Source organism: Carcharodon carcharias, assembly GCF_017639515.1.
Source record: "Carcharodon carcharias isolate sCarCar2 chromosome 27 unlocalized genomic scaffold, sCarCar2.pri SUPER_27_unloc_1, whole genome shotgun sequence".
NCBI lineage: Eukaryota > Metazoa > Chordata > Chondrichthyes > Lamniformes > Lamnidae > Carcharodon > Carcharodon carcharias.
The window spans coordinates 7,103,751-7,127,015 of record NW_024470624.1 but is presented as its reverse complement, the minus strand read 5'-3'; the positions used below and the strand labels follow the sequence as shown (position 1 = coordinate 7,127,015).

Here is a 23,265-nt window from a genome sequence, read left to right as displayed (position 1 = left end):
GTAGGGGTACATTGTGGGTCGGGGGGTGGTGGGGGAATGAGGGGTACGTTGTGGGTCGGGGAGTGGTGGTGGGGGGTGAGGGGTACGTTGTGGGTTGGGGGTGAGGGGTACGTTGTGGGTTGGGGGTGAGGGGTACGTTGTGGGTTGGGGGGGAGGGGTACGTTGTGGGTTGGGGGGGAGGGGTACGTTGTGGGTTGGGGGGGAGGGGTACGTTGTGGGTTGGGGGTGAGGGGTACGTTGTGGGTTGGGGGTGAGGGGTACGTTGTGGGTTGGGGGTGAGGGGTACGTTGTGGGTTGGGGGTGAGGGGTACGTTGTGGGTTGGGGGTGAGGGGTACGTTGTGGGTTGGGGGTGAGGGGTACGTTGTGAGTCGGGGAGTTGTGGGGGGTGTGAGGGATACGTTGTGGGTCGGGGGTGGTGGGGGGGTGATGGGTACATTGTGGGTCGGGGTGGTGGTGGGGGTGAGGGGTACGTTGTGGGCCAGGGGGGTGGGGGGAGGGGTGAGGGGTATGTTGTGGGTTGGGGGTGAGGGGTACGTTGTGGGTTGGGGGTGAGGGGTACGTTGTGGGTTGGGGGTGAGGGGTACGTTGTGGGTTGGGGGTGAGGGGTACGTTGTGGGTTGGGGGTGAGGGGTACGTTGTGGGTTGGGGGTGAGGGGTACGTTGTGGGTTGGGGGTGAGGGGTACGTTGTGGGTTGGGGGTGAGGGGTACGTTGTGGGTTGGGGGTGAGGGGTACGTTGTGGGTTGGGGGTGAGGGGTACGTTGTGGGTTGGGGGTGAGGGGTACGTTGTGGGTTGGGGGTGAGGGGTACGTTGTGGGTTGGGGGTGAGGGGTACGTTGTGGGTTGGGGGTGAGGGGTACGTTGTGGGTTGGGGGTGAGGGGTACGTTGTGGGTTGGGGGTGAGGGGTACGTTGTGGGTTGGGGGTGAGGGGTACGTTGTGGGTTGGGGGTGAGGGGTACGTTGTGGGTTGGGGGTGAGGGGTACGTTGTGGGTTGGGGGTGAGGGGTACGTTGTGGGTTTGGGGTGAGGGGTACATTGTGGGTTGGGGGTGAGGGGTACATTGTGGGTCGGGTGTGAGGGGTACATTGTGGGTCGGGGGGTGGGGTGAGGGGTACATTGTGGGTCGGGGGGGTGAGAGGTACATTGTGGGTCGGGGGGGTGAGAGGTACATTGTGGGTCGGGGGGTGGGGGTGAGGGGTACGTTGTGGGTTGGGGGTGAGGGGTACGTTGTGGGTCGGGGGTAAGGGTTACGTTATGGGTCGGATGTGAGGGGTATGTTGTGGGTCAGGGTGAGGGGTACGTTGTGGGTCGGGGGGGTGGGGTAATGGGTACATTGTGGGTGGGGGGGTGGGGTGAGGGGTACGTTGTGGGTGGGGGGTGAGGGGTACATTGTGGGTTGGGGGTGAGGGGTACGTTGTGGTTGGGGGGGGTGAGGGGTACGTTATGGGTCGGGAGGGTGGTGGGGGGTTGAGGGGTACATTGTGGTTGGGGGGTGAGGGGTACGTTATGGGTCGGGAGGGTGGTGGGGAGGTGAGGGGTACGCTGTGGGTGGGGGGTGAGGGGTATGTTGTCGGTCGGGGGGTGAGGGGTACATTGTGGTGAGGGGTGAGGGGTACGTTATGGGTCGGGAGGGTGGTGGGGGGTTAAGGGGTACGTTGTGGTTGGGGGGGTGAGGAGTACGTTGTGTTTGGGGGGGTGAGGGGTACGCTGTGGGTCGGGGGGTGAGGGGTACGTTGTGGGTCGGGGGGTGAGGGGTACGTTGTGGGTCGGGGGGGTGAGGGGTACGTTGTGTTTGGGGGGGGGTGAGGTGTACGTTCTGTTTGGGGGGGTGAGGGGTACGTTGTGGGTCGGGGGGGTGAGGGGTACGTTGTGGGTCGGGGGGGTGAGGGGTACGTTGTGTTTGGGGGGGTGAGGGGTACGTTGTGGGTTGGGGGGTGAGGGGTACGTTGTGTTTGGGGGGGTGAGGGGTACGTTGTGGGTCGGGGGGGTGAGGGGTAAGTTGTGGGTCGGGGGGGTGAGGGGTACTTCATGGCGGCAGCGGGGGGGAGGTGTCGGCCGGTGTTTATTGCCGGGGTTCGCGGTACCGCCCACCTCCCTCCCCCACCCCCGGGAAGGCCGGGGCGTTGGGGGAGCGGGGGGTGGGGGGAGAGGTGGAGGTGCGGAGATGCCGGATTTGACGGGGGCGGGTGGGGGTGGGGGCTCGGAGGAGGGTTGTGATGGGGTATCGCAGCTAAAAGAGCCGACTTGGGTCCAGAGGACGCGCGAGGGAGGGTAAAGGCTGGCAGTCTGCCTAAACCTACACACCGCAACCCCCCTGTCCCCGGTGGCACCCCCCCTCCCCCCACCTCCGGCTAAACATGATTGAATAAATAAACAAAGGTGGAACGGTCAGAAACCTCCTGCTGGGTGGCGGCCCTTTAAGAAACACATGCTGCTGGGAGTGCTGGCTGGCGGGAGCGGGGTGGGGGGGTGTTGTGGGCCGGCTGTCAGTGACCCTCCTCACCGAGAGGAAACGTCCACTTTCACAGTGCGGCTTCCTCTCTGTCTCTCCCCGCCGCCCGCTGTTTACTTAAAAGCGAGGTCAGCTCGCCGGCGGCAGGAAACAGAGACTTGGCGAGGGCGAGGGGTTGGGGAGAGTGGGGTTGGTGAGGGAGGGTGGTGGTTCCGGGTGGGGTGGGGGAGGTGGGAATGGGGTTGAGGATCGGAACATTCCAGCGTTTTGACGGGCTCCCCCGAGCCAAAGTCCCAACGAACGCCTCCTCCAGGACCCGGAGTCAAATCCAGCCCGGAATGGCGGGGTAATAGGGGGGGAGGTGGAGTGTGTGGGTGGGGGCCAGCTGAAGGCCTCGTCTCTCTCTCTCTCCTTCTCTCTCTCTCTCTCTTTGAAGGGGGTGGGGTGGACTCAGTTGTTGGTGGAGAGGGGGTGGGTGGGTGGCCGTCAGTGGGTCAGACACTGACCTCTCACCATCTGGGACCAAATCCAGCCTCACGCTGGTTGGAGGGGATGATTGGATTGAGGGCTTGTAGATTGTATCCTGATCCCAGTCTTAAAGCACACACCACACACAGGCACACGCACACAAGCACAGACACGCACACAGACACACTCACACAGACACACACAAACACAGATATACACACACAGACACAAACACACAAAGACATACACGGACACAAACAAAGGCACACACACAGACACACACATGCACACACACAAGACACACAAAGGCACACACACACGACAGACACAGACGCACAAAGGCATACACAGACACACACACCAACACACAAAGGCACAGACACATAAAAGCACACAGACACACACACAGACCCAAAGGCACAGACACACACACACAGACGCACAAAGGCACACACACACAGACACACACACTGACAAACAAACACAAAAGCACACACACAGACACAAAGGCACACGCACACACAAAGACACACATGAACACACACACACACAAAGGCACACACACACTCACAAAAGCACACACAGGCACACACACAGACACACAAAAGCACACACACAGACACACAAAGGTACAGACACACATACACACAACACAGGCACACAAAGGTGCGCACAGACAAAGGCGCACACACAGACACACAAAGGCGCACACACAAACAAAAACACACACACAGACAAACAAAGGCACACAGACACACATGCACACACAACACAGGCACATACACACACACACATACTTAGACACACATACATAGACATACACAGACACACACACACACCTTTGCCCTTTACTTTCCTTTTTAACGTTTTATTTTGAATTATTACTCAATTTCGTATAGCCACGCCCCCTCCCCCTCGCCCTAACCCCCGCTCTACGACATTCACCCTTTCATGGGGCCCAGCAGATTTCCTGGGGGAGGGGGTGGGGTGGGGTGTAGTTCCCAGGGCTGCCCGCTGGTTGTTCCGCCCCAGACCGGCGCGTGCAGCCCAAGTGCCTCCTGTTAAAGGTCAGAGCCCACCCGCCATCATCACCTCCCCCCCCCCACTCCTCCACCCCGCCCCCCCCACTCCCCCCCCCCACCAACCCCCAAACTTAACGAGTGCCCTCGGAGGTTAACCAGCCTTCCAAACGTACTGGGCTGGATTCCACGCCCCGCCCTGGTGAAGCTGCCACGCCGGAGGCCGGTGCTGGGGATTTTGGCTTCCCCACCCGCACCCCCCCCCCCCCACCCCCCCCGATAACATTTCACCCACCTTGCTTACCAACAATCTATCTCGCTTATCAAGACTCTGCTCCCACCGCCTTTCGAGGAAGAGATTTCCAAAGACTCGCCGCCCTCTGAGAGAAAATTTTTCCTCGTCTCCGTCCTAAATGGGCGACCCCCTTATTTTTATACCTTGACCCCCCCCTCCTCGCTCTAGATTCTCCCACAAGAGGAAACATTCTCTCCACATTCACCCTGTCAAGACCCCTCAGGATCTTAAAGGTTTCAGTCGAGTCGCCTCTCACTCTTCTAAACTCCAGCGGATACAAGCCCAGCCTGTCCAACCTTCCCACATACGACAGGCTGCCCATCCCTGGTATGAGTCTGGTCAACCTCCTCTGTACGGCTTCCAACGCATTGACATCCTTCCTCAAAATAAGGAGAGCCGACACCGTGCACCATGCTCCAGGTGTGGTTTCACCGCACCGCCCACCCCCCCCACCCCCGTGCAACTGAAGCGTAACCATCCCAACTTCGGCAGTCAGACGACGGACCCAGGCCCCTCAGGGCAGGCATCCCCGCTCTCTTACCTCCGCCGCTCTCGGCGCGGCCGGTGGCGGTCTGGTCGGCGGGGCACGGCACGTCCAGGAACAGCTTGCTCCCCATTCCCATGGAAACCATCTCCCGCAGCCGCATCTCTGGAAAGAGGGAAAGACGCCGGTTTCCGGAATGTCTCTCGGGGGAACCCGGACCGGCACGACGAGCGGAAAGAAGGCAACGGCGCGTGGAGGGGGTATGGGGGGGGGGTTGCGGGGAGAGATCGGGTTTGTGAAGTGGGGGTGGGGCGGGAGCGGCGCGATCTCTGTCAATTCAGAACGACCGATCCCTCCCCCGATCTGAGGGAGCCTGGGATTGAATTCAAGCCCCGAGTGGATTGGTGGAGGGGGGGTGGGGGGAGGGACGAAGCTCTCCCTCTGTTTGTCTGTCTGATGGCCGACGAGGGAGGTGGTGGTGGGGCGGCGTGGTTAAGGCACCGACAGTCTCGCCCTCTAGTGGGGGGGTCCCCGATGCGCGCACAGTGTCTCAGGTCACCCGAGTGCCAGCTGGCGGCCTTCGATGGGCGAGGCCCGCCGTCGCTGGAATGCCGACACGGTCCCGCTCCCTGCGGCTCACCCTGTACGCCGCCAGCCTCTCGCACCCCCCCGCTCCCCCCCCTCACCTTTATTCCGCGAGGCCTGCCTCCACAGGATCTGGGCGATGTCTCGTGTCCACGCCTGCTTGACGTCCGCCGACTCGGCCTGGAAGACGTAGGCCTCGTGCGACTGCCTGCGTCGGAACCAGAGCTCGAAGCGCAGGCCGGTGTCACCGATGTTCTCCGTCAGCCCCACATCCGCCGTCTGAGGCAGCAGGAGGGGAGAGAGAGAGAGATGGATGGAGGGAAAGGGAGAGAGAGAGAGAGAGGGAAAGGAAGAGAGAGAGATGGAGAGAGAGAGAGATGGAGAGAGAGAGAGATGGAGAGAGAGAGAGAGAGAGAGATGGAGAGAGAGAGAGATGGAGATGGAGAGAGAGAGAGAGATGGAGAGAGAGAGAGAGAGAGAGAGATGGAGATGGAGAGAGAGATGGAGATGGAGAGAGAGATGGAGAGAGAGGGAGAGGAAGAGAGAGAGGAGAAGGGAGAGAGAGAGAGAGATGGAAAGAGAGGGCGAGAGGGAGAGAGAGTGAGAGAGAGGGGGAGGGGAAGAGAGAGAGAGATAGAAAGAGAGAGCGAGAGAGAGGGAAAAGAGAGAGATGGAGAGAGAGAGAGATGGGGAGGGAGAGAGAGAGAGAAAGAGGTGGAGAGGAGAGAGAGAAATTGGTTAGATAATAGAGGTCATCATGTCGTCTGATCATATCACTGCTCTCCATGGCATTGACCAGAAACTGAACTGGACCAGCCATATCAATATCGTGGCTACGAGAGCAGGTCAGAGGCTGCGAATCCTGCGGCGGGTAACTCACCTCCTGACTCCCAGAAGCTGGGAGCAACACAGGGTGCTGGGGGGGAGAGGGGTTACTGAGTGACAGTGTGAGGGAGCTGGATTAACATCAGTACAGATACAGTCAGTAACACAGGGTGCTGGGGGGAGAGGGGTTACTGAGTGACAGAGTGAGGGAGCTGGATTAACATCAGTACAGAAACAGTCAGTAACAAAAGGTGCTGGGGGGAGAGGGGTTACTGAGTGACAGTGTGAGGGAGCTGGATTAACATCAGTACAGATACAGTCTGTAACACAGGGAGCTGGGGGGAGAGGGGTTACTGAGGGACAGTGTGAGGGAGCTCGATTAACATCAGTACAGATACAGTCAGTAACACAGGGTGCTGGGGGGAGAGGGGTTACTGAGTGACAGTGTGAAGGAGCTGGATTAACATCAGTACAGATAAAGTCAGTAACTCAGGGTGCTGGGGGGAGAGGGTTACTGAGTGACAGTGTGAGGGAGCTGGATTAACATCAGTACAGATGCAGTCAGTAACACGGTGCTGGGGGGAGGGGTTACTGAGTGACAGTGTGAGGGAGCTGGATTAACATCAGTACAGATACAGTCAGTGACACAGGGTGCTGGGGGGTGAGAGGTTACTGAGTGACGGTGTGAGGGAGCTGGATTAACATCAGTACAGATACAGTCAGTAACTCAGGGTGCTGGGGGGAGAGGGGTTACTGAGTAACAGTGTGAGGGAGCTCGATTAACATCAGTACAGATACACTCAGTAACACAGGGTGTTGGGGGGGAGAGAGGTTACTGAGTGACAGTGTGAAGGAGCTGGATTAACATCAGTACAGATACTGTCAGCAACAAAGGGTGCTGAGGGGAGAGGGGTTACTGAGTGACAGTGTGAGGGAGCTGGATTAACATCAGTACAGATGCAGTCAGTAACACAGGGCGCTGGGGAGAGAGGGGTTACTGAGTGTCAGTGTGAGGGAGCTGGATCAACATCAATACAGATACAGTCAATAACATGGTGCTGGGAGGAGAGGGGTTACTGAATGACAGTGTGAGGGAGCTGGATTAACATCAGTACAGATACAGTCAGTAACACAGGGTGCCGGGGAGAGAGGGGTTACTGAGTGACAGTGTGAGGGAGCTGGATTAACATCAGTACAGATACACTCAGTAACACAGGGTGCTGGGGGGGAGAGGGGTTACTGAGTAACAGTGTGAGGGAGCTCGATTAACATCAGTACAGATACAGTCAGTAACACAGGGTGCTGGGAGGGAGAGGGGTTACTGAGTGACAGTGTGAGGGAGCTGGATTAACATCAGTACAGGTACAGTCAGCAACACAGTGAGCTGGAGGGGAGAGGGGTTACTGAGCGACAGTGTGAGGGAGCTCGATTAACATCAGTACAGATACATTCAGTAACACAGGATGTTGGGGGGAGAGGGGTTACTGAGTGACAGTGTGAAGGAGCTGGATTAACATCAGTACAGATAAAGTCATTAACTCAGGGTGCTGGGGGGAGAGGGGTTACTAAGTGACAGTGTGAGGGAGCTGGATTAACATCAGTACAGATGCAGTCAGTAACACAGGGGGCGGGGGGGGGAGAGGGGTTACTAAGTGACAGTGTGAGGGAGCTGGATTAACATCAGTACAGATACTGTCAGTAACACAGGGTGCTGGGGGCAGAGGGGTTACTGAGTGATAGTGTGAGGGAGCTGGATTAACATCAGTACAGATACTGTCAGTAACACAGGGTGCTGGGGGGAGAGGGGTTACTGAGTGATAGTGTGAGGGAGCAAGATTAACATCAGTACAGATACCGTCAGTAACACAGGGTGCTGGGGGGAGGGGTTACTGAGTGACAGTGTGAAGGAGCTGGATTAACATCAGTACAGATACAGTCAGTAACACAGGGTGCTGGAGGGTGAGGGGTTACTGAGTGACAGTGTGAGGGAGCTGGATTAACATCAGTACAGATACAGTCAGTAACATGGTGCTGGAGGAGAGAGGTTACTGAGTGACAGTGTGAGGGAGCTGGGTTAACATCAGTACAGATACAGTCAGTAACACAGGGTGCTGAGGGGAGAGGGGTTACTGAGTGACAGTGTGAGGGAGCTCGATTAACATCAGTACAGATACACTCAGTAACACAGGGTGTTGGGGGGGAGAGAGGTTACTGAGTGACAGTGTGAAGGAGCTGGATTAACATCAGTACAGATACTGTCAGTAACAAAGGGTGCTGAGGGGAGAGGGGTTACTGAGTGACAGTGTGAGGGAGCTGGATTAACATCAGTACAGATGCAGTCAGTAACACAGGGCGCTGGGGAGAGAGGGGTTACTGAGTGTCAGTGTGAGGGAGCTGGATTAACATCAATACAGATACAGTCAATAACATGGTGCTGGGAGGAGAGGGGTTACTGAATGACAGTGTGAGGGAGCTGGATTAACATCAGTACAGATACAGTCAGTAACACAGGGTGCCGGGGAGAGAGGGGTTACTGAGTGACAGTGTGAGGGAGCTGGATTAACATCAGTACAGATACACTCAGTAACACAGGGTGCTGGGGGGGAGAGGGGTTACTGAGTAACAGTGTGAGGGAGCTCGATTAACATCAGTACAGATACAGTCAGTAACACAGGGTGCTGGGCGGAGAGGGGTTACTGAGTGACAGTGTGAGGGAGCTGGATTAACATCAGTACAGATACAGTCAGTAACACAGGGTGCTGGGGGGGAGAGGGGTTACTGAGTAACAGTGTGAGGGAGCTCGATTAACATCAGTACAGATACAGTCAGTAACACAGGGCACTGGGTGGAGAGGGGTTACTGAGTGACAGTGTGAGGGAGCTGGATTAACATCAGTACAGATACAGTCTGTAACACAGGGTGCTGGGGGAGGGGTTACTGAGTGACAGTGTGAGGGAGCTGGATTAACATCAGTACAGATACAGTTAGTAACACAGGGTGCTGGGGGGAGAGGGGTTACTGAGTGACAGTGTGAGGGAGCTGGATTAACATCAGTACAGATACAGTCAGTAACATGGTGCTGGAGGAGAGAGGTTACTGAGTAAGTGTGAGGGAACTGGGTTAACATCAGTACAGATACAGTCAGTAACACAGGGTGCTGGGGGGGAGAGGGGTTACTGAGTGACAGTGTGAGGGAGCTGGATTAACATCAGTACAGATACAGTCAGTAACACAGGGTGCTGGGGGGAGAGGGGTTGCTGACTGACAGTGTGAGGGAGCTGGATTAACAGTACAGATACAGTCAGTAACACAGGGTGCTGGGAGGGAGAGGGGTTACTGAGTGACAGTGTGAGGGAGCTGGATTAACATCAGTACAGGTACAGTCAGCAACACAGTGAGCTGGAGGGGAGAGGGGTTACTGAGGGACAGTGTGAGGGAGCTCGATTAACATCAGTACAGATACAGTCAGTAACACAGGATGTTGGGGGGAGAGGGGTTACTGAGTGACAGTGTGAAGGAGCTGGATTAACATCAGTACAGATAAAGTCATTAACTCAGGGTGCTGGGGGGAGAGGGGTTACTAAGTGACAGAGTGAGGGAGCTGGATTAACATCAGTACAGATGCAGTCAGTAACACAGGGTGCGGGGGGGAGAGGGGTTACTAAGTGACAGTGTGAGGGAGCTGGATTAACATCAGTACAGATACTGTCAGTAACACAGGGTGCTGGGGGCAGAGGGGTTACTGAGTGATAGAGTGAGGGAGCTGGATTAACATCAGTACAGATACTGTCAGTAACACAGGGTGCTGGGGAGAGAGGGGTTACTGAGTGATAGTGTGAGGGAGCTGGATTAACATCAGTACAGATACAGTCAGTAACACAGGGTGCTGGAGGGTGAGGGGTTACTGAGTGACAGTGTGAGGGAGCTGGATTAACATCAGTACAGATACAGTCAGTAACATGGTGCTGGAGGAGAGAGGTGACTGAGTGACAGTGTGAAGGAGCTGGATTAACATCAGTACAGATACAGTCAGTAACTCAGGGTGCTGGGGGTAGAGGGGTTACTGAGTGACAGTGTGAGGGAGCTGGATTAACATCAGTACAGATACAGTCAGTAACACAGGGTGCTGGGGGGAGCGGGGTTACTGAGTGACAGTGTGAAGGAGCTGGATTAACATCAGTACAGATACTGTCAGTAACACAGGGCGCTGGGGAGAGAGGGGTTACTGAGTGTCAGTGTGAGGGAGCTGGATTAACATCAATACAGATACAGTCAATAACATGGTGCTGGGGAGGAGAGGGATTACTGAATGACAGTGTGAGGGAGCTGGATTAACATCAGTACAGATACAGTCAGTAACACAGGGTGCCGGGGAGAGAGGGGTTACTGAGTGACAGTGTGAGGGAGCTGGATTAACATCAGTACAGGTACAGTCAGTAACACAGGGTGCTGAGGGGAGAGGGGTTACTGAGTGACAGTGTGAGGGAGCTGGATTAACATCAGTACAGATACAGTCAGTAACACAGGGCGCTGGGGGGAGAGGGGTTACTGAGTGACAGTGTGAGGGAGCTGGATTAACATCAGTACAGGTACAGTCAGCAACACAGTGAGCTGGAGGGGAGAGGGGTTACTGAGGGACAGTGTGAGGGAGCTCGATTAACATCAGTACAGATACATTCAGTAACACAGGATGTTGGGGGGAGAGGGGTTACTGAGTGACAGTGTGAAGGAGCTGGATTAACATCAGTACAGATAAAGTCATTAACTCAGGGTGCTGGGGGGAGAGGGGTTACTAAGTGACAGTGTGAGGGAGCTGGATTAACATCAGTACAGATGCAGTCAGTAACACAGGGTGCGGGGGGGAGAGGGGTTACTAAGTGACAGTGTGAGGGAGCTGGATTAACATCAGTACAGATACTGTCAGTAACACAGGGTGCTGGGGGCAGAGGGGTTACTGAGTGATAGAGTGAGGGAGCTGGATTAACATCAGTACAGATACTGTCAGTAACACAGGGTGCTGGGGGGAGAGGGGTTACTGAGTGATAGTGTGAGGGAGCTGGATTAACATCAGTACAGATACCGTCAGTAACACAGGGTGCTGGGGGGAGAGGGGTTACTGAGTGACAGTGTGAAGGAGCTGGATTAACATCAGTACAGATACAGTCAGTAACACAGGGTGCTGGAGGGTGAGGGGTTACTGAGTGACAGTGTGAGGGAGCTGGATTAACATCAGTACAGATACAGTCAGTAACATGGTGCTGGAGGAGAGAGGTTACTGAGTGACAGTGTGAAGGAGCTGGATTAACATCAGTACAGATACTGTCAGTAACAAAGGGTGCTGAGGGGAGAGGGGTTACTGAGTGACAGTGTGAGGGAGCTGGATTAACATCAGTACAGATGCAGTCAGTAACACAGGGCGCTGGGGAGAGAGGGGTTACTGAGTGTCAGTGTGAGGGAGCTGGATTAACATCAGTACAGATGCAGTCAGTAACACAGGGCGCTGGGGAGAGAGGGGTTACTGAGTGTCAGTGTGAGGGAGCTGGATTAACATCAATACAGATACAGTCAATAACATGGTGCTGGGAGGAGAGGGGTTACTGAATGACAGTGTGAGGGAGCTGGATTAACATCAGTACAGATACAGTCAGTAACACAGGGTGCCGGGGAGAGAGGGGTTACTGAGTGACAGTGTGAGGGAGCTGGATTAACATCAGTACAGATACACTCAGTAACACAGGGTGCTGGGGGGGAGAGGGGTTACTGAGTAACAGTGTGAGGGAGCTCGATTAACATTAGTACAGATACACTCAGTAACACATGGTGCTGGGGGGGAGAGGGGTTACTGAGTAACAGTGTGAGGGAGCTCGATTAACATCAGTACAGATACAGTCTGTAACACAGGGTGCTGGGGGAGAGGGGTTACTGAGTGACAGTGTGAGGGAGCTGGATTAACATCAGTACAGATACAGTCAGTAACATGGTGCTGGGGGAGGGGTTACTGAGTGACAGTGTGAGGGAGCTGGATTAACATCAGTACAGATACAGTCAGTAACACAGGGTGCTGGGGGGAGAGGGGTTACTGAGTGACAGTGTGAGGGAGCTGGATTAACATCAGTACAGATACAGTCAGTAACACAGGGTGCTGGGGGGAGAGGGGTTGCTGACTGACAGTGTGAGGGAGCTGGATTAACAGTACAGATACAGTCAGTAACACAGGGTGCTGGGAGGGAGAGGGGTTACTGAGTGACAGTGTGAGGGAGCTGGATTAACATCAGTACAGGTACAGTCAGCAACACAGTGAGCTGGAGGGGAGAGGGGTTACTGAGGGACAGTGTGAGGGAGCTCGATTAACATCAGTACAGATACAGTCAGTAACACAGGATGTTGGGGGGAGAGGGGTTACTGAGTGACAGTGTGAAGGAGCTGGATTAACATCAGTACAGATAAAGTCATTAACTCAGGGTGCTGGGGGGAGAGAGGTTACTAAGTGACAGAGTGAGGGAGCTGGATTAACATCAGTACAGATGCAGTCAGTAACACAGGGTGCGGGGGGGAGAGGGGTTACTAAGTGACAGTGTGAGGGAGCTGGATTAACATCAGTACAGATGCAGTCAGTAACACAGGGCGCTGGGGAGAGAGGGGTTACTGAGTGTCAGTGTGAGGGAGCTGGATTAACATCAATACAGATACAGTCAATAACATGGTGCTGGGAGGAGAGGGGTTACTGAATGACAGTGTGAGGGAGCTGGATTAACATCAGTACAGATACAGTCAGTAACACAGGGTGCCGGGGAGAGAGGGGTTACTGAGTAACAGTGTGAGGGAGCTCGATTAACATCAGTACAGATACACTCAGTAACACAGGGTGCTGGGGGGGAGAGGGGTTACTGAGTAACAGTGTGAGGGAGCTCGATTAACATCAGTACAGATACAGTCAGTAACACAGGGCACTGGGTGGAGAGGGGTTACTGAGTGACAATGTGAGGGAGCTGGATTAACATCAGTACAGATACAGTCTGTAACACAGGGTGCTGGGGGAGGGGTTACTGAGTGACAGTGTGAGGGAGCTGGATTAACATCAGTACAGATACAGTCAGTAACACAGGGTGCTGGGGGGAGAGGGGTTACTGAGTGACAGTGTGAGGGAGCTGGATTAACATCAGTACAGATACAGTCAGTAACATGGTGCTGGAGGAGAGAGGTTACTGAGTAAGTGTGAGGGAACTGGGTTAACATCAGTACAGATACAGTCAGTAACACAGGGTGCTGGGGGGGAGAGGGGTTACTGAGTGACAGTGTGAGGGAGCTGGATTAACATCAGTACAGATACAGTCAGTAACACAGGGTGCTGGGGGGAGAGGGGTTGCTGACTGACAGTGTGAGGGAGCTGGATTAACAGTACAGATACAGTCAGTAACACAGGGTGCTGGGAGGGAGAGGGGTTACTGAGTGACAGTGTGAGGGAGCTGGATTAACATCAGTACAGGTACAGTCAGCAACACAGTGAGCTGGAGGGGAGAGGGGTTACTGAGGGACAGTGTGAGGGAGCTCGATTAACATCAGTACAGATACAGTCAGTAACACAGGATGTTGGGGGGAGAGGGGTTACTGAGTGACAGTGTGAAGGAGCTGGATTAACATCAGTACAGATAAAGTCATTAACTCAGGGTGCTGGGGGGAGAGGGGTTACTAAGTGACAGAGTGAGGGAGCTGGATTAACATCAGTACAGATGCAGTCAGTAACACAGGGTGCGGGGGGGAGAGGGGTTACTAAGTGACAGTGTGAGGGAGCTGGATTAACATCAGTACAGATACTGTCAGTAACACAGGGTGCTGGGGGCAGAGGGGTTACTGAGTGATAGAGTGAGGGAGCTGGATTAACATCAGTACAGATACAGTCAGTAACACAGGGTGCTGGAGGGTGAGGGGTTACTGAGTGACAGTGTGAGGGAGCTGGATTAACATCAGTACAGATACAGTCAGTAACATGGTGCTGGAGGAGAGAGGTTACTGAGTGACAGTGTGAAGGAGCTGGATTAACATCAGTACAGATACAGTCAGTAACTCAGGGTGCTGGGGGTAGAGGGGTTACTGAGTGACAGTGTGAGGGAGCTGGATTAACATCAGTACAGATACAGTCAGTAACACAGGGTGCTGGGGGGAGCGGGGTTACTGAGTGACAGTGTGAAGGAGCTGGATTAACATCAGTATAGATACTGTCAGTAACACAGGGCGCTGGGGAGAGAGGGGTTACTGAGTGTCAGTGTGAGGGAGCTGGATTAACATCAATACAGATACAGTCAATAACATGGTGCTGGGGAGGAGAGGGATTACTGAATGACAGTGTGAGGGAGCTGGATTAACATCAGTACAGATACAGTCAGTAACACAGGGTGCCGGGGAGAGAGGGGTTACTGAGTGACAGTGTGAGGGAGCTGGATTAACATCAGTACAGATACACTCAGTAACACAGGGTGCTGGGGGGAGAGGGGTTGCTGACTGACAGTGTGAGGGAGCTGGATTAACAGTACAGATACAGTCAGTAACACAGGGTGCTGGGAGGGAGAGGGGTTACTGAGTGACAGTGTGAGGGAGCTGGATTAACATCAGTACAGGTACAGTCAGCAACACAGTGAGCTGGAGGGGAGAGGGGTTACTGAGGGACAGTGTGAGGGAGCTCGATTAACATCAGTACAGATACAGTCAGTAACACAGGATTTTGGGGGGAGAGGGGTTACTGAGTGACAGTGTGAAGGAGCTGGATTAACATCAGTACAGATAAAGTCATTAACTCAGGGTGCTGGGGGGAGAGAGGTTACTAAGTGACAGAGTGAGGGAGCTGGATTAACATCAGTACAGATGCAGTCAGTAACACAGGGTGCGGGGGGGAGAGGGGTTACTAAGTGACAGTGTGAGGGAGCTGGATTAACATCAGTACAGATACTGTCAGTAACACAGGGTGCTGGGGGCAGAGGGGTTACTGAGTGATAGTGTGAGGGAGCTGGATTAACATCAGTACAGATACAGTCAGTAACACAGGGTGCTGGAGGGTGAGGGGTTACTGAGTGACAGTGTGAGGGAGCTGGATTAACATCAGTACAGATACAGTCAGTAACATGGTGCTGGAGGAGAGAGGTTACTGAGTGACAGTGTGAAGGAGCTGGATTAACATCAGTACAGATACAGTCAGTAACTCAGGGTGCTGGGGGTAGAGGGGTTACTGAGTGACAGTGTGAGGGAGCTAGATTAACATCAGTACAGATACAGTCAATAACACAGGGTGCTGGGGGGCGCGGGGTTACTGAGTGACAGTGTGAAGGAGCTGGATTAACATCAGTACAGATACAGTCAGTAACACAGGGTGCTGGGGGGGAGAGGGGTTACTGAGTAACAGTGTGAGGGAGCTCGATTAACATCAGTACAGATACAGTCAGTAACACAGGGCACTGGGTGGAGAGGGGTTACTGAGTGACAGTGTGAGGGAGCTGGATTAACATCAGTACAGATACAGTCTGTAACACAGGGTGCTGGGGGAGGGGTTACTGAGTGACAGTGTGAGGGAGCTGGATTAACATCAGTACAGATACAGTCAGTAACACAGGGTGCTGGGGGGAGAGGGGTTACTGAGTGACAGTGTGAGGGAGCTGGATTAACATCAGTACAGATACAGTCAGTAACATGGTGCTGGAGGAGAGAGGTTACTGAGTAAGTGTGAGGGAACTGGGTTAACATCAGTACAGATACAGTCAGTAACACAGGGTGCTGGGGGGGAGAGGGGTTACTGAGTGACAGTGTGAGGGAGCTCGATTAACATCAGTACAGATACAGTCAGTAACACAGGGTGCTGGGGGGAGAGGGGTTGCTGACTGACAGTGTGAGGGAGCTGGATTAACAGTACAGATACAGTCAGTAACACAGGGTGCTGGGAGGGAGAGGGGTTACTGAGTGACAGTGTGAGGGAGCTGGATTAACATCAGTACAGGTACAGTCAGCAACACAGTGAGCTGGAGGGGAGAGGGGTTACTGAGGGACAGTGTGAGGGAGCTCGATTAACATCAGTACAGATACAGTCAGTAACACAGGATGTTGGGGGGAGAGGGGTTACTGAGTGACAGTGTGAAGGAGCTGGATTAACATCAGTACAGATAAAGTCATTAACTCAGGGTGCTGGGGGGAGAGGGGTTACTAAGTGACAGAGTGAGGGAGCTGGATTAACATCAGTACAGATGCAGTCAGTAACACAGGGTGTGGGGGGGAGAGGGGTTACTGAGTGACAGTGTGAGGGAGCTGGATTAACATCAGTACAGATACTGTCAGTAACACAGGGTGCTGGGGGCAGAGGGGTTACTGAGTGATAGAGTGAGGGAGCTGGATTAACATCAGTACAGATACTGTCAGTAACACAGGGTGCTGGGGAGAGAGGGGTTACTGAGTGATAGTGTGAGGGAGCTGGATTAACATCAGTACAGATACAGTCAGTAACACAGGGTGCTGGAGGGTGAGGGGTTACTGAGTGACAGTGTGAGGGAGCTGGATTAACATCAGTACAGATACAGTCAGTAACATGGTGCTGGAGGAGAGAGGTTACTGAGTGACAGTGTGAGGGAGCTGGATTAACATCAGTACAGATACAGTCAGTAACACAGGGTGCTGGGGGGCGCGGGGTTACTGAGTGACAGTGTGAAGGAGCTGGATTAACATCAGTACAGATACAGTCAGTAACACAGGGTGCTGGGGGGGAGAGGGGTTACTGAGTAACAGTGTGAGGGAGCTCGATTAACATCAGTACAGATACAGTCAGTAACACAGGGCACTGGGTGGAGAGGGGTTACTGAGTGACAGTGTGAGGGAGCTGGATTAACATCAGTACAGATACAGTCTGTAACACAGGGTGCTGGGGGAGGGGTTACTGAGTGACAGTGTGAGGGAGCTGGATTAACATCAGTACAGATACAGTCAGTAACACAGGGTGCTGGGGGGAGAGGGGTTACTGAGTGACAGTGTGAGGGAGCTGGATTAACATCAGTACAGATACAGTCAGTAACATGGTGCTGGAGGAGAGAGGTTACTGAGTAAGTGTGAGGGAACTGGGTTAACATCAGTACAGATACAGTCAGTAACACAGGGTGCTGGGGGGGAGAGGGGTTACTGAGTGACAGTGTGAAGGAGCTGGATTAACATCAGTACAGATACAATCAGTAACACAGGGTGCTGGGGGGGAGAGGGGTTACTGAGTAACAGTGTGAGGGAGCTCGATTAACATCAGTACAGATACAGTCAGTAACACAGGGCACTGGGTGGAGAGGGGTTACTGAGTGACAGTGTGAGGGAGCTGGATTAACATCAGTACAGATACAGTCTGTAACACAGGGTGCTGGGGGAGGGGTTACTGAGTGACAGTGTGAGGGAGCTGGATTAACATCAGTACAGATACAGTCAGTAACACAGGGTGCTGGGGGGAGAGGGGTTACTGAGTGACAGTGTGAGGGAGCTGGATTAACATCAGTACAGATACAGTCAGTAACATGGTGCTGGAGGAGAGAGGTTACTGAGTAAGTGTGAGGGAACTGGGTTAACATCAGTACAGATACAGTCAGTAACACAGGGTGCTGGGGGGGAGAGGGGTTACTGAGTGACAGTGTGAGGGAGCTGGATTAACATCAGTACAGATACAGTCAGTAACACAGGGTGCTGGGGGGAGAGGGGTTGCTGACTGACAGTGTGAGGGAGCTGGATTAACAGTACAGATACAGTCAGTAACACAGGGTGCTGGGAGGGAGAGGGGTTACTGAGTGACAGTGTGAGGGAGCTGGATTAACATCAGTACAGGTACAGTCAGCAACACAGTGAGATGGAGGGGAGAGGGGTTACTGAGGGACAGTGTGAGGGAGCTCGATTAACATCAGTACAGATACAGTCAGTAACACAGGATGTTGGGGGGAGAGGGGTTACTGAGTGACAGTGTGAAGGAGCTGGATTAACATCAGTACAGATAAAGTCATTAACTCAGGGTGCTGGGGGGAGAGGGGTTACTAAGTGACAGAGTGAGGGAGCTGGATTAACATCAGTACAGATGCAGTCAGTAACACAGGGTGTGGGGGGGAGAGGGGTTACTGAGTGACAGTGTGAGGGAGCTGGATTAACATCAGTACAGATACTGTCAGTAACACAGGGTGCTGGGGGCAGAGGGGTTACTGAGTGATAGAGTGAGGGAGCTGGATTAACATCAGTACAGATACTGTCAGTAACACAGGGTGCTGGGGAGAGAGGGGTTACTGAGTGATAGTGTGAGGGAGCTGGATTAACATCAGTACAGATACAGTCAGTAACACAGGGTGCTGGAGGGTGAGGGGTTACTGAGTGACAGTGTGAGGGAGCTGGATTAACATCAGTACAGATACAGTCAGTAACATGGTGCTGGAGGAGAGAGGTTACTGAGTGACAGTGTGAAGGAGCTGGATTAACATCAGTACAGATACAGTCAGTAACTCAGGGTGCTGGGGGTAGAGGGTTTACTGAGTGACAGTGTGAGGGAGCTGGATTAACATCAGTACAGATACAGTCAGTAACACAGGGTGCTGGGGGGAGCGGGGTTACTGAGTGACAGTGTGAAGGAGCTGGATTAACATCAGTACAGATACTGTCAGTAACACAGGGCGCTGGGGAGAGAGGGGTTACTGAGTGTCAGTGTGAGGGAGCTGGATTAACATCAATACAGATACAGTCAATAACATGGTGCTGGGGAGGAGAGGGATTACTGAATGACAGTGTGAGGGAGCTGGATTAACATCAGTACAGGTACAGTCAGTAACACAGGGTGCTGAGGGGAGAGGGGTTACTGAGTGACAGTGTGAGGGAGCTGGATTAACATCAGTACAGATACAGTCAGTAACACAGGGCGCTGGGGGGAGAGGGGTTACTGAGTGACAGTGTGAGGGAGCTGGATTAACATCAGTACAGGTACAGTCAGCAACACAGTGAGCTGGAGGGGAGAGGGGTTACTGAGGGACAGTGTGAGGGAGCTCGATTAACATCAGTACAGATACATTCAGTAACACAGGATGTTGGGGGGAGAGGGGTTACTGAGTGACAGTGTGAAGGAGCTGGATTAACATCAGTACAGATAAAGTCATTAACTCAGGGTGCTGGGGGGAGAGGGGTTACTAAGTGACAGTGTGAGGGAGCTGGATTAACATCAGTACAGATGCAGTCAGTAACACAGGGTGCGGGGGGGAGAGGGGTTACTAAGTGACAGTGTGAGGGAGCTGGATTAACATCAGTACAGATACTGTCAGTAACACAGGGTGCTGGGGGCAGAGGGGTTACTGAGTGATAGAGTGAGGGAGCTGGATTAACATCAGTACAGATACTGTCAGTAACACAGGGTGCTGGGGGGAGAGGGGTTACTGAGTGATAGTGTGAGGGAGCTGGATTAACATCAGTACAGATACCGTCAGTAACACAGGGTGCTGGGGGGAGAGGGGTTACTGAGTGACAGTGTGAAGGAGCTGGATTAACATCAGTACAGATACAGTCAGTAACACAGGGTGCTGGAGGGTGAGGGGTTACTGAGTGACAGTGTGAGGGAGCTGGATTAACATCAGTACAGATACAGTCAGTAACATGGTGCTGGAGGAGAGAGGTTACTGAGTGACAGTGTGAAGGAGCTGGATTAACATCAGTACAGATACTGTCAGTAACAAAGGGTGCTGAGGGGAGAGGGGTTACTGAGTAACAGTGTGAGGGAGCTGGATTAACATCAGTACAGATGCAGTCAGTAACACAGGGCGCTGGGGAGAGAGGGGTTACTGAGTGTCAGTGTGAGGGAGCTGGATTAACATCAATACAGATACAGTCAATAACATGGTGCTGGGAGGAGAGGGGTTACTGAATGACAGTGTGAGGGAGCTGGATTAACATCAGTACAGATACAGTCAGTAACACAGGGTGCCGGGGAGAGAGGGGTTACTGAGTGACAGTGTGAGGGAGCTGGATTAACATCAGTACAGATACACTCAGTAACACAGGGTGCTGGGGGGGAGAGGGGTTACTGAGTAACAGTGTGAGGGAGCTCGATTAACATCAGTACAGATACACTCAGTAACACATGGTGCTGGGGGGGAGAGGGGTTACTGAGTAACAGTGTGAGGGAGCTCGATTAACATCAGTACAGATACAGTCTGTAACACAGGGTGCTGGGGGAGGGGTTACTGAGTGACAGTGTGAGGGAGCTGGATTAACATCAGTACAGATACAGTCAGTAACACAGGGTGCTGGGGGGAGAGGGGTTACTGAGTGACAGTGTGAGGGAGCTGGATTAACATCAGTACAGATACAGTCAGTAACACAGGGTGCTGGGGGGAGAGGGGTTGCTGACTGACAGTGTGAGGGAGCTGGATTAACAGTACAGATACAGTCAGTAACACAGGGTGCTGGGAGGGAGAGGGGTTACTGAGTGACAGTGTGAGGGAGCTGGATTAACATCAGTACAGGTACAGTCAGCAACACAGTGAGCTGGAGGGGAGAGGGGTTACTGAGGGACAGTGTGAAGGAGCTGGATTAACAGTACAGATACAGTCAGTAACACAGGGTGCCGGGGAGAGAGGGGTTACTGAGTGACAGTGTGAGGGAGCTCGATTAACATCAGTACAGATACAGTCAGTAACACAGGATGTTGGGGGGAGAGGGGTTACTGAGTGACAGTGTGAAGGAGCTGGATTAACATCAGTACAGATAAAGTCATTAACTCAGGGTGCTGGGGGGAGAGAGGTTACTAAGTGACAGAGTGAGGGAGCTGGATTAACATCAGTACAGATGCAGTCAGTAACACAGGGTGCGGGGGGGAGAGGGGTTACTAAGTGACAGTGTGAGGGAGCTGGATTAACATCAGTACAGATACAGTCAGTAACACAGGGTGCCGGGGAGAGAGGGGTTACTGAGTAACAGTGTGAGGGAGCTCGATTAACATCAGTACAGATACACTCAGTAACACAGGGTGCTGGGGGGGAGAGGGGTTACTGAGTAACAGTGTGAGGGAGCTCGATTAACATCAGTACAGATACAGTCAGTAACACAGGGCACTGGGTGGAGAGGGGTTACTGAGTGACAGTGTGAGGGAGCTGGATTAACATCAGTACAGATACAGTCTGTAACACAGGGTGCTGGGGGAGGGGTTACTGAGTGACAGTGTGAGGGAGCTGGATTAACATCAGTACAGATACAGTCAGTAACACAGGGTGCTGGGGGGAGAGGGGTTACTGAGTGACAGTGTGAGGGAGCTGGATTAACATCAGCACAGATACAGTCAGTAACATGGTGCTGGAGGAGAGAGGTTACTGAGTAAGTGTGAGGGAACTGGGTTAACATCAGTACAGATACAGTCAGTAACACAGGGTGCTGGGGGGGAGAGGGGTTACTGAGTGACAGTGTGAGGGAGCTGGATTAACATCAGTACAGATACAGTCAGTAACACAGGGTGCTGGGGGGAGAGGGGTTGCTGACTGACAGTGTGAGGGAGCTGGATTAACAGTACAGATACAGTCAGTAACACAGGGTGCTGGGAGGGAGAGGGGTTACTGAGTGACAGTGTGAGGGAGCTGGATTAACATCAGTACAGGTACAGTCAGCAACACAGTGAGCTGGAGGGGAGAGGGGTTACTGAGGGACAGTGTGAGGGAGCTCGATTAACATCAGTACAGATACAGTCAGTAACACAGGATGTTGGGGGGAGAGGGGTTACTGAGTGACAGTGTGAAGGAGCTTGATTAACATCAGTACAGATAAAGTCATTAACTCAGGGTGCTGGGGGGAGAGGGGTTACTGAGTGACAGTGTGAAGGAGCTGGATTAACATCAGTACAGATAAAGTCATTAACTCAGGGTGCTGGGGGGAGAGGGGTTACTAAGTGACAGAGTGAGGGAGCTGGATTAACATCAGTACAGATGCAGTCAGTAACACAGGGTGCTGGGAGGGAGAGGGGTTACTGAGTGACAGTGTGAGGGAGCTGGATTAACATCAGTACAGGTACAGTCAGCAACACAGTGAGCTGGAGGGGAGAGGGGTTACTGAGGGACAGTGTGAGGGAGCTCGATTAACATCAGTACAGATACAGTCAGTAACACAGGATGTTGGGGGGAGAGGGGTTACTGAGTGACAGTGTGAAGGAGCTGGATTAACATCAGTACAGATAAAGTCATTAACTCAGGGTGCTGGGGGGAGAGAGGTTACTAAGTGACAGAGTGAGGGAGCTGGATTAACATCAGTACAGATGCAGTCAGTAACACAGGGTGCGGGGGGGAGAGGGGTTACTAAGTGACAGTGTGAGGGAGCTGGATTAACATCAGTACAGATACAGTCAGTAACACAGGGTGCCGGGGAGAGAGGGGTTACTGAGTAACAGTGTGAGGGAGCTCGATTAACATCAGTACAGATACACTCAGTAACACAGGGTGCTGGGGGGGAGAGGGGTTACTGAGTAACAGTGTGAGGGAGCTCGATTAACATCAGTACAGATACAGTCAGTAACACAGGGCACTGGGTGGAGAGGGGTTACTGAGTGACAGTGTGAGGGAGCTGGATTAACATCAGTACAGATACAGTCTGTAACACAGGGTGCTGGGGGAGGGGTTACTGAGTGACAGTGTGAGGGAGCTGGATTAACATCAGTACAGATACAGTCTGTAACACAGGGTGCTGGGGGGAGAGGGGTTACTGAGTGACAGTGTGAGGGAGCTGGATTAACATCAGTACAGATACAGTCAGTAACATGGTGCTGGAGGAGAGAGGTTACTGAGTAAGTGTGAGGGAACTGGGTTAACATCAGTACAGATACAGTCAGTAACACAGGGTGCTGGGGGGGAGAGGGGTTACTGAGTGACAGTGTGAGGGAGCTGGATTAACATCAGTACGGATACAGTCAGTAACACAGGGTGCTGGGGGGAGAGGGGTTGCTGACTGACAGTGTGAGGGAGCTGGATTAACAGTACAGATACAGTCAGTAACACAGGGTGCTGGGAGGGAGAGGGGTTACTGAGTGACAGTGTGAGGGAGCTGGATTAACATCAGTACAGGTACAGTCAGCAACACAGTGAGCTGGAGGGGAGAGGGGTTACTGAGGGACAGTGTGAGGGAGCTCGA

General features: G+C 53.3%; 1 protein-coding gene across 2 annotated transcripts in view; it reads right to left on the bottom strand.

The window, feature by feature from the left end:
• The window catches only part of LOC121273656 (rho guanine nucleotide exchange factor 40-like), a 231,445-nt gene that overhangs the window by 6,290 nt on the left and 201,890 nt on the right, over nucleotides 1–23,265 (bottom strand). For both annotated transcript variants that reach the window (XM_041180801.1, XM_041180802.1), the window contains 2 exons: nucleotides 5,406–5,583; nucleotides 4,777–4,884 (listed from right to left, as the gene is read on the bottom strand). In XM_041180801.1, the coding sequence (XP_041036735.1) occupies nucleotides 4,777–4,884; nucleotides 5,406–5,583 (286 nt within the window). The remainder of the gene's footprint in view (nucleotides 1–4,776; nucleotides 4,885–5,405; nucleotides 5,584–23,265) is intronic.